This window comes from Fonsecaea nubica (genome assembly GCF_001646965.1).
Source record: "Fonsecaea nubica strain CBS 269.64 chromosome Unknown Scaff40, whole genome shotgun sequence".
NCBI classification, from domain to species: domain Eukaryota; kingdom Fungi; phylum Ascomycota; class Eurotiomycetes; order Chaetothyriales; family Herpotrichiellaceae; genus Fonsecaea; species Fonsecaea nubica.
In genome coordinates this window covers 182,416-197,482 of record NW_019173713.1, presented here as the reverse complement: position 1 = coordinate 197,482, position 15,067 = coordinate 182,416, and the positions used below count along the sequence as shown (strand labels likewise).

The 15,067-nt window shown below is 52.8% G+C and overlaps 6 protein-coding genes across 6 annotated transcripts; 2 read left to right on the top strand and 4 right to left on the bottom strand.

The window, feature by feature from the left end:
• Positions 1-205: 205 nt before the first annotated feature.
• AYO20_06408 (hypothetical protein) lies at positions 206-1,704 on the top strand (the record flags this gene model as incomplete). The annotated part of the gene is made up of 3 exons (XM_022644699.1): positions 206-470; positions 544-861; positions 935-1,704. The coding sequence occupies 3 exons, from the start codon at positions 206-208 to the stop codon at positions 1,702-1,704; spliced, it is 1,353 nt and encodes a 450-aa protein (XP_022499367.1).
• Positions 1,705-1,767: 63 nt separating this feature from the next.
• On the bottom strand, positions 1,768-2,283 carry AYO20_06407 (hypothetical protein; the record flags this gene model as incomplete). The annotated part of the gene is made up of 1 exon (XM_022644698.1): positions 1,768-2,283. The coding sequence occupies one exon, from the start codon at positions 2,281-2,283 to the stop codon at positions 1,768-1,770; it is 516 nt and encodes a 171-aa protein (XP_022499366.1).
• Positions 2,284-2,572: 289 nt separating this feature from the next.
• Positions 2,573-3,931, top strand: AYO20_06406 (hypothetical protein; the record flags this gene model as incomplete). Its single annotated transcript, XM_022644697.1, has 1 exon — positions 2,573-3,931. One exon carries the CDS (start codon positions 2,573-2,575, stop codon positions 3,929-3,931), a length of 1,359 nt encoding a protein of 452 aa, XP_022499365.1.
• Positions 3,932-4,599: 668 nt separating this feature from the next.
• Positions 4,600-7,908, bottom strand: AYO20_06405 (hypothetical protein; the record flags this gene model as incomplete). The annotated part of the gene is made up of 4 exons (XM_022644696.1): positions 4,600-6,084; positions 6,137-6,732; positions 6,785-7,672; positions 7,728-7,908. The coding sequence occupies 4 exons, from the start codon at positions 7,906-7,908 to the stop codon at positions 4,600-4,602; spliced, it is 3,150 nt and encodes a 1,049-aa protein (XP_022499364.1).
• A 2,201-nt stretch (positions 7,909-10,109) lies between these two features.
• On the bottom strand, positions 10,110-12,126 carry AYO20_06404 (hypothetical protein; the record flags this gene model as incomplete). The annotated part of the gene is made up of 3 exons (XM_022644695.1): positions 10,110-10,340; positions 10,390-11,979; positions 12,043-12,126. 3 exons carry the CDS (start codon positions 12,124-12,126, stop codon positions 10,110-10,112), a joined length of 1,905 nt encoding a protein of 634 aa, XP_022499363.1.
• Positions 12,127-12,840: 714 nt separating this feature from the next.
• Positions 12,841-14,505, bottom strand: AYO20_06403 (hypothetical protein; the record flags this gene model as incomplete). The annotated part of the gene is made up of 2 exons (XM_022644694.1): positions 12,841-14,265; positions 14,317-14,505. 2 exons carry the CDS (start codon positions 14,503-14,505, stop codon positions 12,841-12,843), a joined length of 1,614 nt encoding a protein of 537 aa, XP_022499362.1.
• Between the last annotated feature and the right edge of the window lie 562 nt (positions 14,506-15,067).

Sequence of the window (15,067 nt, the reverse complement as noted above, 5' to 3'; positions counted from 1 at the left end):
AGTACAAGTACAATACGAGGTACTTACTACTCGATACATATATCTACTGTTTCTCTACCTGTCTCTACATCTGTCGCATTCTCTCCCATCAGCCACCAAGTCGCAAAGAGAACTCTATCCTGAGCCGCAAAGGACAGACAGTCCAGAAGACACAGAGAAACCCAAAAACCTTTGTCTTTGTCGAAGCGCATCATCTACCAACAACATGGGCGACAGGTACCCCTCGGCCATCAAGGATGCGTCCCCTCTGGGCCAACCCCTCAAGTTCGAGTTCAGCGGCCGCACAGCCCGCAACCGCTTCCTCAAGGCTGCCATGACTGAGCGTCTTTCGTCGTGGGATCCCGTTCATCTGGAGAAACGAGGTGTTCCGTCCAAAGAACTCGCCGAAGTCTATCGAAGATGGGGAGAAGGGGATTTTGGCGTGATTCTGACGGGCAATATCATGGTCGACTATAAGAGTTTGGAAGCCCGTACGTCTCTCCCGACAATATCCCTCTGATGCCGTTTGGAGGAACATCCGAGACTAACACATCTGAATTCAAGCTGGCAACCCTATCATCCCACCAGATGCCCCCTTTGAGGGAGCCCGTTTCGAAGGGTTCAAGGCGATCGCGACTCAAGCCAAAGAAGCGCACGGAAACTTGATCCTGGGCCAAGTCAGCCACCCAGGCCGTCAAGTCGAAGAGAGACTCGAGTCCAATCCCGTCTCCGCCAGCGATGTTCAGCTGGTCAGAAGCCTCACGGGGATGAAATTCGCCAAACCCCACGCAGCCTCGCTCGAAGAGATCAAGGACATCGTGAACCGCTTCACCCATGCCGCCGAGTATCTAGCCAAAGCTGGGTACGACGGTATTGAGCTTCGTGAGTACCCCGGACCCTGACCTTTGCTGATACTTCCGACAGATTTGAGGTGTGCTAATCGCGTCTCGTCTAGATGGAGCTCATGGCTATCTCCTAGCCCAATTTCTCAGTCGGACAACCAACAAGAGGACCGACCAATACGGCGGATCTCTGCAAAACCGTGCTCGCATCATCCTCGAAATCGCCCAATCCATTCGCCAGAAGCTGCCTGGATCGTCAGGCTTTGTGCTTGGAATCAAGGTCAACTCGGTCGAGTTCCAGGAGGATGGATTCACCCCCGAGGAAGCCAAAGAACTCTGCGTTCTGCTGGAGCAGGCCCAGTTCGATTTCGTGGAGCTCTCGGGTGGCACGTATCAGTCCCTCGCGTTTGTCCATAAGAGGGAGTCGACCCGGAAGAGAGAGGCATTTTTCATCGAATTTGCTGAAATGATCGCTCCCGCGCTGAAGAAAACAAAGTCGTACATCACCGGCGGATTCAAGACCGTCGAGGGTATGGTCAACGCGTTGAAGAGTGTCGATGGTGTCGGGCTAGGTCGACCCGTGTGCCAGGAGTTTTATTTGCCCAAGGACATGTTGGCGGGCAAGGTCTCAGGTGCTCTCCATCAGCAGATCGATCCAGATGAATTCATGCTCGGAAACGTCATTGCCGGCACCCAGATACGGCAAGTCAGTAAAGGCGAAGAGCCGATCGATATGTCGGTGCAGGAGAACGTCGAGGCCTTTTTGAAAGAAATGGGGCCATGGATGCAGAAGATAGGCTCCGGGGATCTCACCAACTATGGATTCATCGACTTTGAGAACATCCAAGCAAAGCCGTTTGGCACTTCTGCAGCGGCGGCATAGTCGAGATAAGCAGGTGGCGAGGAGCAGTGGCGGTTCCTCCTTGAGATGTGATGTGTCGATAGATCAGCTAGACCGTTGGGCCTTGGGTGTTGCTAAGGCGGAAAGGCGAGACCGGCTAACAGATGGATTGTTTTGTGTATCAGGTCTTTCGTTTCTCGTTGTCTCGCTCTTTGCTTTCTCTGTTTCGTTTTCAATAACAAGGAGACTCCCAGCCACCGCGATCCCGATACACGTCACCGCCATGAGGGTCACACCGCCCGTGTTGGGCCTGAACTTCCCCTCTTGTATATGGCGCAGGGTGGAAAAGTAGCGTATAGTTCCGTGCCCGACGCAGAGGCTCCCGCTCGCGACAAGGACTCCTGCAGCGATCTTGGTCCTCGAGTCGGACAGGTGAAGTAGTGTCGGCGACAGAGCTGCGAGGGCTTCCACTTTCTCGAGAGCAACTCCCAAAGCGATGAAACCGAGGCCAGTTCGGGCCCATGCGAGGAAGGTTCTCTCGGAGGCAAGGAGATCGCGAGCCACAGAACCTGTGTTGGCAATAGGGTCCACCCTGAAATACCGTGTCAGTCGCGACAGCATCTCTGATCAGAAATCCCAGACTTTTGTGATACGCATCTCAATCAACCCGACTTGCAAACGAGTACCGAGTACCTCGTACTGTACAACTCCGGCTTACAGCGCATGCTTATCGGAGATGAGGCTGTGGAATTTGTGGAAAGGAAAGTGCGCCGAATGCGCCAGCGAACTTCAGTGACACCCCACCACTGCACACGGACTCCCTTTTCTATCCCACAAGGTAAGTAGAGTATTTGACATTGCAGGTGACATTGCTCCCCGCTGAGATATCTTTTAGAACTAGTATCGAACCATGTCACTTTTAACAAGCCTCGACGACGACGATGACTACGTTGCCAAACTCCTCGTCGAGGATGCCCGGAAGAGTTCGCTGCGATATGCTTCCCAGGGCATGTCTGCCTTGCTACCCAAAAGACCTGCGGGTTCCGCGCCGAAACCGAACACTCGCTTTCTGAAAACACTGGTCCGTGAAGCCGACAGCCACAATGCGAAATTGAAAGAGAAGGAGGAACTAGAGGCAAGGATCCGTTTACAGAACATTAGAGATGCGGAGCGAGACGCTAGAAAAGATAGGCGACGGGAGCGGGATGATGGGGAACATTATGAATGGGACCGGAAGAGACGGCGAACGAGTGATGCTCGTGAGGACGACAGGGAAGACCCCAGAGACAAACGAGACGGCGCTCGAGTGTCTGGACACAGCAGGAACCCTGAGCGGGAAAGGGAACGAGACGAAAAGAAAAGGCGGCGGCGCAAACAACAGCATGAAAATGGCGACTCCGACGAGTTCCATGAGTATAAACGGTCTCGACATAATGACTCTCCACGGCGAAGAAGATCTCGTTCACGATCCAGGTCCAGAAGCAGGGAAAGGAGACCAGGGGAGACACGCAAACGGCACAGACAACCAGACAGTGAACGCAGACCTCGTCAGCATTCTCCGCCCAGCGGCATGGAGCTATCAGGATCAAAGGATATACACCGTCGTGCTCGTGCCTCCTCGTCATCTTCAACCTCTTCTGACCCTCTCGCTCCGCTCATTGGTCCACACCCAATATCGACCGATGACCAGCGTCCCCGGCGCCGTGGCCGAGGATTCAATCACCGCAACCACACGTCTCACCAGTCCCGCTCCAACATCGACGCTCACTTCTCCCCGACATACGACCCCTCCACACACGACGCGGCCCTCGACTCGGACGAACTAAACCCAGAAGACCAAGCAGGCGGCCCCGACGACGAATGGACGTCGGCGCTCTCCGCGCTTCGAGACCGGAGAGCCTGGCGCGCGAAGCAGGCTGAGCGCATGAAAGACGCCGGGTTCACCGCCGAGGAGATTACACGGTGGGAGAAGTCGGCCTCTACGTCTCGTGGCCTCCTGGCCAACGACGACGACGGTGACGTCCGCGATGTCAAGTGGCGTAAGCGAGGCGAGGAGCGTGAATGGGACATTGGCAAGGAGAGAAGTCCCGAGACAGATCCTGATCCCGATCCCGAGCCGGATCCGGTTATCAATAGCAGACCCGCGCGCAATCACAGACGGGGCGACGTGCAGAATGGTGAGGGGAAGAAGACACGACCAGATGTCGATGCCGCGTGGCGTAGACCCGAGAGTGCCCTCCTGAAGCAGTTCAAGAGTGCTCTCCGTTGAGGGCGTTTCTTCTGACTTCCTTTCTATCCTTTTCACCACATACACACACTCTCTCTCCTGAACCACCACCACTTTATCAACTCCTGCTTAACACAAAGATCACCAGGAATTGGTGTCTTTTTCCGGTCGTTCCTGTTTGAGACGAGAGAGACGAGAGAGACGAGGGGTCCTTTTTTCTATCTCATCTGTCAAGACTCATATTCATCCTGGAACCGAACAACTCGATCATCGTACACTGTCTATACCCGTGCCATAGGTATCTATGGCATTGTCGGCTTCAGATCGTCCAAGCTCGGTCCCAAACTCAGCGTCGCCGCTGGCCTCCCCTTTTCCACTGGGGACCTTTTTCATACCCCGTTTTCTTCATGCCTGTCACAACCCTTTGTTCTCCTCCCATGAGTTACATCATAACAAGCGACCATGCGCATTCCCTCCTTCATGCTCAGAATCGTCCATCCCGTTCGTGAATCAAGTTCAAATCTGTGGCACCCAAAATAGCCCCCCCACAAGCAGAAAAGAGCTCGAAACTCCTCGGACCTCCCAAACACCCGTAACCTCCCATAAGACCTGCGTTTTGACAGACAGAACCTCCCAATCAACTCACAAGATCCAGACAAATGCCACTCGCAGCGCTGTAAATCAAAACCTCTCCCAACTCGTGACTGCTTTCATCCTCTGCCTCCACTTCCCTGACTATCCGGTCTGAACATCTCGCCCTCGATGCTCTTCTCGCTTCGGTTTCTCTTCCAGAATGCGAGCCCCAGTTTTAGTCTGCTCCTTCTCCTGCCCATAGTCTTGGTACTGGCTTTCCTGTCTTTGGCGCTTGCATCTTCCACGTCTCCATTACTCAAGATGGTCGTATGAATGTCATATTTGCTGCTCTCTCTACTGGTTGCGCTGTTACTGCCCATGCTAAAACTGGGTCTCAGTACCGGACTTCCTGAGTGCATCGGTGCACTTACTGCCCGGTTGCGTATAGCTTGGAGACTGTTTCGAAGCCTCGTCAGTTCTTCGCTTTTGTCTGAAGTGTAGCTCGTAGCTTCAGTGCTTCCGCTAGGGGTCAAAATATGCCCCTCGCCACCGCCACCACCTCTTAGGATGCCGCTCGTGGTGTTGTCGCTTTGAGGCGACCTGGCGGTCGGTGACGTATTGATCGATTCAATCTTAGGCTGCTTCGATTCGACGTCGCTTGCTGGGGCGCTGGCACGAAGGCCCGGATGTGAAGGATTGTATTGACGTTGGGGATCGTAGGTTCGTACTGGCTCGTCCTTTTTCGAGGTCGCAAAATTGAATTTCTGCATATCTTCCGCTTCTGAAGCGTTATTCCCCTCCAAAGCTTCCTGGGGGATAGCCTCTGTTCCTGCGCGCATTGATACCGCATTATCCCTTCTTGGATCGTTGAAGGGTTGTATAGGTTCTGTGGTGTCATTTGATAATGACGCTAGCCGCGGAGTATTGCTGGAAGTGGTGCCATTCCTCTCTTCTCTGTGAGTGGTGTCCAGCGTAAGTTGCGCCGGGATATGTTCACCGTTGACCAGGGGTGAGCTGGCCCATTCCTGATCAGCCGCATTCAAATTCTGTTTAGATTTCGAGGCAGATCGTTCACGAGTGGTTGAGACGGCTATCCCTGCAGCATCTGCTAATGATAACCGATGAGTGCTGTCTTGTGGAGTAGTGTTACTACCCTGCCGGCCACGTCCAGATTCCGAGCGCGGCTTCTCCGGCGAATGATTACGGTCTCGGAGTGGAGACGCCGGCAGATGTTTCTCCTTTCCATGGTCCTGCAGTCGGCCGACAGGACTTTGAGTCCTGGGACTTATTGAACCTCCATCACCAGGCCCAGTTCCCCTCATGACAAGCTGGAGTTTCTTTTCATGCTCGGCTCTTGTAAACCAAACTCCTTTGTTGGTCAGGATCTCGTCGGCAGCGAACCGCATGGCAGGAATTATGTCAGCGACGTTGGCGAAAAGCGGATGTGCAAAGATGGTCATGAAGCCGATCTGGCCATTAGCAAGCTTCAGCATATTTCCCAATTCAGGAGGGCCGCCAAAGAGTGTCGTCTCCATTCCAACGGCTTGCTCCATCTCTCCTTGATGCGCAAACTCCTTCTGAAGTAGATGGGTCCATTTCTCGGCCACCAACCATGGTCGAGCCTGGCACCGTCAGTAGGAGGAATGGATCAGACATGAGATGATGTGAACATACCACATTGCTGATGTCAGCGCATTTAATCAACAGCCCACAAGCCAAAGTCCGCGCCCAGTCGATGTCCTTTGGAGACCATCCATCAGTCGCTCCGCTTTCGTGGATTTTCTCCTGCAAATTGCCCAGTTGTTGCATGTAGTCGGAATGGATCCCCATATCTGTGGCGAGGATGGTGCTGATCATCAGTCTCCGAAGAGCCTTGTCCTGGAATGCAGTGTTCCAATGTCGCCGGAGAATTTGAGAGTAAGCCGCACAGTGAAAGGCCTCGAGAACCGATTGATCGTTGTACAATTGCGCAAGAGGCGCATTCAACTTGACCAGAAACATGTTGTTGACGCCAGGATGGCCAACATCGTGACCAATGGCTGAGACCAAAAGGGTGAGTGCCTCAAAGGGCCCTAAAAGTCGTGCTATTGGTGACTTCTTGTCTGCAAAAGGTGATGGTTCGGCACCCGCAGGATAAGGTGGTAGAGTGCCTATTTGGAGGAGGAAGTAGAAAACTGATTGCAAGACATCGACGGCGTGCCTGAAGTTGTGATAAAGGACAAACGAATTGTATGCTACACGGCACCCTTGCATAAAGTGAAGTAGGTCGCCTGTTTCATGGGTAAGCGAGGTGCAACGACATCAGTCGACGACGGAACTCACGTTGATTCATGCTCCACTGCTCACACTCCTCCATCTGAAGACAATGATTCAGCATAAAATAGCCAGCGTAGACGAGTTCATCCTCTGTAAAGTCATGGCCAGAAAAGTCCCACCGGCCGACAGCTTGGGCGACGGCCTCTTTCCGGGACTCCTGCACATACAGGTCACGATGCTGGTAATCTTCGATGATATTCTGCGGCTCGCAAATCCCCTTGAGTAACTTTTTCACCATGGCTTCGCGAAGATAAGCATAGGGTTTCTCTTCTTCCATACCGACCCATGATTGCTTGCGATTCCTCCGAGCCATGGCCATGAAACCTGCTTGCTCCTTTTTTGCATTCTTGTATATCCGGTAGGCGTGGACTGTCAGACCCATGATCCCGGCTTTATCCAATGGACTCTTCACAACATCGAGCGCCCCAGCATCCAGGCACTGTAACATTAACTGCGCGTCGATGATATCCGACTTGTCTTCGATCGCAACGGGCTTGGACTCAGGGCCAAATGGTGCCCGAGAGACCTCGGGTTGAGGCTCTGTTTCCAGAGCCTGATCGTGGGAATCATTCCGTTTGGGTTGAACAATCGCCACCGGTATTATCAGCTTGACACCCTCGTCAACTTGGAGATCGGATGCTATGCGGGACAGCAGTTGAAGGCCGTATGACTCGTCGGACTCGGAGGAGAAGGTGATTTCCTTCCTGAGCAAGCTTGGGGATGGTAACGGAGAATCGGAGGAGGGAAAGAATCTGGGTCTCGCTTTGGTGTGCTCATGCTTCGACTCGGAGCCGACGTCAAAGCAGGCAAGTATCGGAGTACAATCGAGCTTGACCTGGTCGTGAAGTTCGGAGAGTTTTGTGGAAAATGCCCTACCAGAACTGCATACGTACACTTGATATCTCGGCGTCAGTCCCGGTCGGAGCTCAAAACAGGCAGCTCTACTTACCTTGGTTGAATACAGTCAAAAAAGCATTGACGTTGGTCTGCAAGTCGAGGGGCAGGTCCGAGAATTCCACCTGCGAATCTGCTCTTGCGGGCGTGCTAGGAGACAGCCCCTCTCGAGAAATCCATCTTTCGGTGTTGAATCTTTCGTCAATGTATATGACTCGACAGGCGGAAGGGTCCATGGCGTCAGCGATGGTTTGAATGGCAAGGAGAAGAGACCGTCGCTTCAAGAGGGTTTACGGGCCCATAATGCGATCAAACGGCCGTCGGGACGATTTGTGAGACCTCGATTGTGCCGTTTCCTCCTCCGGTGACGTTATGAGACTCCAGACAAATTTACAATAAATCTGACAGACAACTCGGGGACGATGTACGCTTATTGTAGGCCCATTGCGCGCGAGAAGACGGGTGGTCCTCGAATGAGCGGGAAAGTAAAAGTACTCTTCTCACCTGCGGTCAGGCGGAAAGAGACAAACTTTGGCTCAGGAGCTCGACGAGGTTACCAGGGCCGATATGAGACGAGTCATACACGCTCAGGCTGCGCTGATTCGATGCCGTCGAGAATCGGGGAGTGTGGATGGGAGGATGGTAAGGCAAGCTGCGAGTGGGTGGCAGGTCGCAGCTGTCAAGTTTTTCGAGTCTTCGGGTAGTCGCAGACGCCGCCGGGGAAAGTGACTGAAGCTGCAGACAGGCGAAACACAGACAGCTCTCCGATGAGATGGTGAAAGTTGACCTGGCGGAGATCCGATCGAAGAATTGAGGAACAGAGGACTAGGAGCAGTGAGGGTTTGTGCAGGCAAATGGGAGAGGGAGGGATTCGAGCTTGGTTCTGGTCGCAGGAGGTCAGGGCAAGTAGTAGCAGCAGTGGATAAGTGTAGTAGTAGTGGTAGACACTTGCGAGTTGGCTTCGCTGGGGGCGACAGAGAGCGAAATCGAAAGGCCGAGCCCTCACAGGCTTAGGGCGAACCCTCCCCAAGGATTAGTTGGCCTGGTGGCACAAAGCACAAGACGCAATTGGGTCTGACAATGGGGGTGGATCTGCTATGGAAGGAAAAAGGAAGCGCAAGGGAAGCCGAAGAGAAGCGCGAGCGAAGGTGCAATCGAAGTGCGGAGCAGGCCAATGCGTGCCCACGAGAGCCAATTAGGGCCCGAGGTGGGCATGCCGGGGGGTGCAGTTGAGGGCCAATAGGTTAGCGGGCGATAGACAAAACGGCAGGCCCTTCTAAGTAGAGTTAGGGGTCCTCCAGTGACCAAGTGCGCCAGCCACCAATGCTCGCCCTCCTCCAAGGTCCACTACGACTTGTTTCCCTCCCTTGCCCATCATCCCATCCCATCCATCCTTAGGGGCAAGTGACCTGTGCTCCTCCCGTCTATCGTGGGTGCCTCCGGGACGTCCTAAGGTGCCTACTTGGGTGCCTACACCATAATTGACCATACAAATATGCTGCCATCTATGTCAGCCTACTTACCTGGTATGCACAGAAGGTATCTAGTTTCTTCTCATCATCTCCACCATTGAGCTTACCTTTTCTTAGCTGCCTTGACCGTCTTTCTCGTTCTTCAGCTGGTGTGGCTGGGAACCATTGCGCAGTCATGACCTCCCTGCCCCCCTCATCCCGGCAGCCCTCCTTCGTTGACCCTGTCAGGCTTCCATCAGCCTTCTAGAAACCGCCCATCATTTGTCGTACCACAATTCCCTCTCTCCAGCAAAGCAGAAGAAGGCAGATGATCATTGTTTTACTTTCTTGGCCATCACCACTTCGTCATCCCTCCATCATTTCAACAAGTACACGTCACTGGCGGTTACGAGGCACGAGGAGGGTTAAAAAAAGACTCATCGATGGTGGATACGGATTCACGACAACTCCCCCTCAGGGCTTTCAATTGATGGGCGCAGCTGACTTATGATATCCAGGGAATAGAAGCCTAGCACGCTGCTCCAACTGGAGAAATGCTCCCGGGAAATGTGTCTGTTCACCTCGTCCGGGCCTTGCCTGTGTCGATCATTAACTCGACCTCTGTCGATCAGTACAGGGGCCCATCCCCCTCTAGCCCTGGAGGCCCATCCGCACGTACCCTTGAATTCTGCATGTTGATCCAAACGGGCATCATCTCCTTTCGTAATGGCTTCTTTCAGATTGACATGTTTCTCCACTGGTACCCGGACTCTTTTTGTCATTCACATCGTCCACTAGCAATCGGGCAAATCGGTTTAGTTGTACAAATCCAACCACCATCCCATGCAGCTCCCACCGTAAGGGCCATTGACTGATACCTGGACACGCCGCCCCCCTCCGCTATGCAAAGAACTGCTGATGCTGCTGGAATTGTGACTTAATCGGACTCTGATGTTTCGTCGGCCTCGGGCTCTCAATTCCGGTCCTCAGTGGTCAAGACTAGCCGCCTGTTTGAATCGCTTAGCCAGACTTTCTGACGGGCTGCCAGGGTCGAAAAATTCATCCTCTGCCTGTAAACGCCACGGACGCTTCAAGGGCCGCTCACCATATGTTTCGAGTATCGCCAACAGGGTCCCCCATCCTGGTGATTCCGTCAAATGGATCGCGTCCACCTGGTCACGCGTGGTTGCCACTCGGCATAGAATCTGTTCTTCTTCCTATAATCACGGTCAAATACATGTCTCGTCTCCAAGAGAGTCAACTTACCTTGCTGAATACACCCATACCGTGCAAAAAGCACAAGAGGTGGAAGTCGGAAACTGCGTCTATCGATTGCGACGAGCGCAGTTGTTTAGCCACGTCCGCAGGATCCTGTCCCTCGGCCACAGCTTCCCGATTTTCAACTGGAAACTTGCCGTTCTTGAATAGAGGGTTCGGCTTGATGGGCATTCCCGCTGTCAAGGACACCAACAAGTATTCCACGGGAAAGCTGGGCTTAGCATTCTCTTGCACATTTGCACCATACTCATTGAAACGACGGTAGAAAACTTCAGGTATGTATCGAGTTCTGCCGTTGGGGCCTTGATCATCTTCGGACTGGACCAACATCACCGAGGGATCTGCCGAAGGTTCCACAATGTCTGCGCGAACCATTTCGACAGCGGCATTTGATGCCTGGTAAGCTCGGATCGTGATACTTTCGTCCTCATCTCCGGTGACCACGCATGTCACGAAATTTGACCCGAACCGCCCCGTCTCGCTCCATTTCGAAGGCTTTGGATATTGAGATTGGAGCCGAGCCGCAAAGGCAATCTCCAGAGATGAAAGAAAATACGAGTCGATGTGTCGCTTGCAAACAGCTTGACCCTCTCCTTCTTCAGGGGCCAGTAGATCGGTGAAAATGACTCCCACCCGTTCGAGTCCACAAAGGCGGGCGACGTCATCGACATCCTTTTCATTCGGCCATTCGAGCAGTGTAAGCCCGTCAACTTCGCACATTTGAGGTGGTTCGTAGATGGCTTCAACCACAGCCTTCACACCCAGGGGGACTTCTGTGTATTCTTCGTATCGACCATACAAAAACCCCAGCCGTTGACCGCCTGATTTTCTCCAGAAATCGATCAGTTTGTCCACCATATCTGCCGAGGAAAATTCAACATGGTCCACCATTCGAAACTCTTGTGGCTGTAATGTGATGGCGCTCGGTTGACATTTCGTACATATTCCTTCGGGCCAGGGAGGATGGCCAGACGGGCAGTCCTTCTTCACTCGATAGTAAGGTTCAGAAAGCGGGGGCATGTACGAGCTCTTCAATTCGGGCTTATTCGTGGCGGAGTTGATTTTGCGCAGATAGCTGTGGAAGGATAGATGCTTTATTTTCTTCTCGTCGAGGTATTTCTTGTCGTAGGGTTCTAGAGGCTGGCAATAATCACACATGCCTTTGGGCCCATGTCGACACATCTTAAGGTCTCTGGGTCTTGAAATCTTTCCATCCAGCTTGTCTAACCTGTCGTCCAAGGCTGATTGTTTCACAACTTCCCATGGATTTTTAACAAGTGTTGGAGAGGTAATTGTCGGAGCGGTTACGGGAGCGGCAGGCTCTGGTAATGCGATGGTGCCATTCAAGCGTCGAGGGGCAGATGCGACATCACCGTTGGTGTGACCGTTGGGTATGGTGTCATGTTCAGAAAACCCGATATACAATTTATCTCCATGTTTGAGTCCAACCTGGCGCAGTTCTACCCCGGGGAGGTCGACGAGACGTCGCTCTCGACTTGGGTCCGGTTTCGAGCTGACGGGCTTGTTGCTAAGGACTATTGAAGAGGCGTCGGTATTCGGGGGAAGGTGGTCAAGGATCTGGAAACGCCCATCATATTAGCGAATTCAAGGTTTCCCTCAGGCACACGGGGTTGGAGTTACCTGGGAAGTTAGGGATGAGAAATGTTCGGTAGGCTCGACGTTCAGTCGGAATTGACCCCATTTCGACTCGAATCGTAGCAACATGGTTGAAGGGTGCGGGGTGTCCGCGCGAGGACAGAGGGAGGGCGAGTCAAGTCTAGCGGATGGAGGGCAAAGAGCAGATGATCAAAGCCCCGTGGGAGATAAATGAGGGACAGAGAACAACCCCAGCGTGAGTGAGGACAAGTATGAGGTGAGGTGAAATAAAGGACAACCAAGAAAACAAACGCAAAAGGTTGAAGTAGCCGCGAAGAGTTCGTGTACCTGATGGTAGCGAGGCTCTCGATGGCGAAGTTGATGGTTGGCTCAGTCCTCATGCGATATGTTCACGGACAACCAGTGACAACTTCTCCGAAAGCGCATTGTGGCCAGGCTCCAAATCTTACGTCATGCAGGGCTGTGGCTGTGGTGGCTGTGGTGGCGCAAATACCACTGCTCAAATACTCGCAAGGCTGCATTACATATCTACTTGGTATAATGCCTCCAAAGGAATGATTCCTTCTGTTTCTGTCATCTTCGTTTCTGTTGCCAATTACAATGATCGACACAGACATTTTCTCGCGCTTTGATATGTCAATATTCATCAGAAGGACATGTACAGATTCGTGCTCGTCGAGACAATCCAGAGGATATCGTATGCTAGTAATTCGATCAAACTCCATCATATATGTGCTCCCTGACACACCGGCAACGTTGCTAGTATCAACATGCCCAAGCTCGAAGCATCGTCCACGCCAAATAGAAAAATCCCCACACTCGTTATGCATCCTTGTACAATTCTCCCAGCCGCTTTTCCAGAATCTTTCGGCCTTCGTCTGCTCTCCAAACTTCTTCTGACGGTGCACCTTTCACAATATCCCATGCTACCAACTTGTCTGTCACTTTTGTCAAATCATCTTGCTTTCGTTCCCAATCCTTATCCCTTTTCAGGTGAACCCCAGAAGTGACGACGACAAGAGGAACGCCACGATCTTGGATATTGCGAGCGCTGACAACCTCATTCTTGGTCAACGAGTCCGCAACCAGGTTTTCTTGCAGCTTGTTCTTGATAAACTTGCCACCCTGGTAGGAGGACTTGCCATACACACGATCCTCTTTAGTACGGCCCTTGAACAAAGCCCCAGCCAAGCGATCGAGTCCGAGCGGAGAAATGATTCCACGTCCCCACAGGATGAACCCACGACCAGGTGCGCCGACTTTGTAAAGAAGGTCTTCATGAAGACCATCGATGAACATCATCCCCCTGATGTCACGCGGATGTCTAGCAGAGAAGACTCTGCTGTAGACACTACCGATGCCAGCAGAAACCAAGATCCATGGGCCTTCCTCACCTGCAATGGCCAGCGCTTCAGAAATTGCATCTGCAGACATGCCAGCCGAGTGTGGAGACGGCGCGTTGTCAGACCATGCAATCCCAGGTCGATCCCAGTAGCAGTATCGGTCAATGGTACCATTCGTCCATGCATCGTAGACCCATCCCTCGAAGCTGTCTTCCACAGGCATATATCCTCCCTCAAGTAAGACGGTAGGTTTCGCATTGCCATCTGCGTCAAAGGTCTGGTTGCCAACGCAAGCGAGATGGACGGCGTATTTGTCACCATCCACCAAGTACCGCTTGCCAGGAGGCCCTAGGGTAGCGTCCCTCGAGCGCAATACCAGGACAGCCGTAAGCAAGACAACAATAATCACGTACAGGGCCATAAGGACGGTGGCAGTTAGTACAGCACACCATTCTCGAAGAGAACGACGGGTCTCTTGACGACCTGTAAGACGCACTTCTTCTTCTGCCTTTCCCCACTGGACCGTCCTATTTGTGACAACATTGTAAAGGCCAATTAGGGCTGCCCATATTACCGAAGCGACTCCGATCCAGCCTTCTTCCAGCCTGATGCGAGGTACTGCGAGGATAATGATCATATCGATCAGCAGAATGACAGAGATTGCCATGCTCAAAACGCTCATAGCAGTCGATGGAGTGGCAAAGAAGAGGAGAGCCGTCAGGATGTTGCCAATAGTGAGGGTGGTCCAGGCGACGTCGAAGAAGCCCGAGCCTCTCGAATTGAAACGTGGCGGACTGACAAAGATGGAGATGAAAAGTAAGGTCCACCATAGGCAGGTGATCATCAAGAAGAAAACTTCGAGCCATCGTAGAGCTCTGACCGAGAAGAGGTTGTAAGGTGTTACCTAGGAGGACGATTAGCTTGCTCATGAGTCGCGCCATCTGTGAAGACCTACTGCAGGATCATCAGGACTGAGGAAGCCGGGGCCTCGATCACGGCGAGGCAACAGCCGTGTTCTTTCATTGGCTTCTTCTGAGGGGCGGCTGGATTGAGGATGGGATGTGGTGGCTGCGGCGCTGCCTTCTTCCTCCTCTTGAGATGCGCGGTCATTGTCCTTCTTGCTATTCCCCCACAGAGAAACCATGGTGACCGATCTAGACCAGTCCAAGCTATACGGAGGGTCGGAACTGGCAAGGCTCTAGGTACGGATCACAAGACGTGAATATTTGTTGGATGTGGTTGGGCACGTTTCCATCGAGTCTCTGGGGTGAATGAAGACGGTGAAAGAAAGAGGTATTAGGAGCGAGCGATGAGGAAAAGGACATCAGTGAGAAAAAAATAAAGTAAAAGAGCTGGGCTTGAAGCTTGGAAAGCCAGTGTATGTGGTGGTGTCACCTGCAAAAAGTGATTCTCACGACGTCATGGAAAAGCATCCAAAACCCCATTGCGGGATTCGGTACCTCGTACACAGCACTGGGTCCTAGGGTGGATGGATGATCGGCGGCTTGATCTCTCGCTTCTGGGCCAATTGTTGCCGCAAGTGATTCGTCATATTTGTTTGCTGGACCCCCCGTCCTCTTGATACCAGAGCTACAATGCGAAGAATTAATGTCGACGGGACGACAGCGGGTAGGCTGGAAGGAGACTGAGGTGCATCAGAGCAGCACATGCGTCAAGGGCTGCGCTCTAGGAAACAAATTGACCGG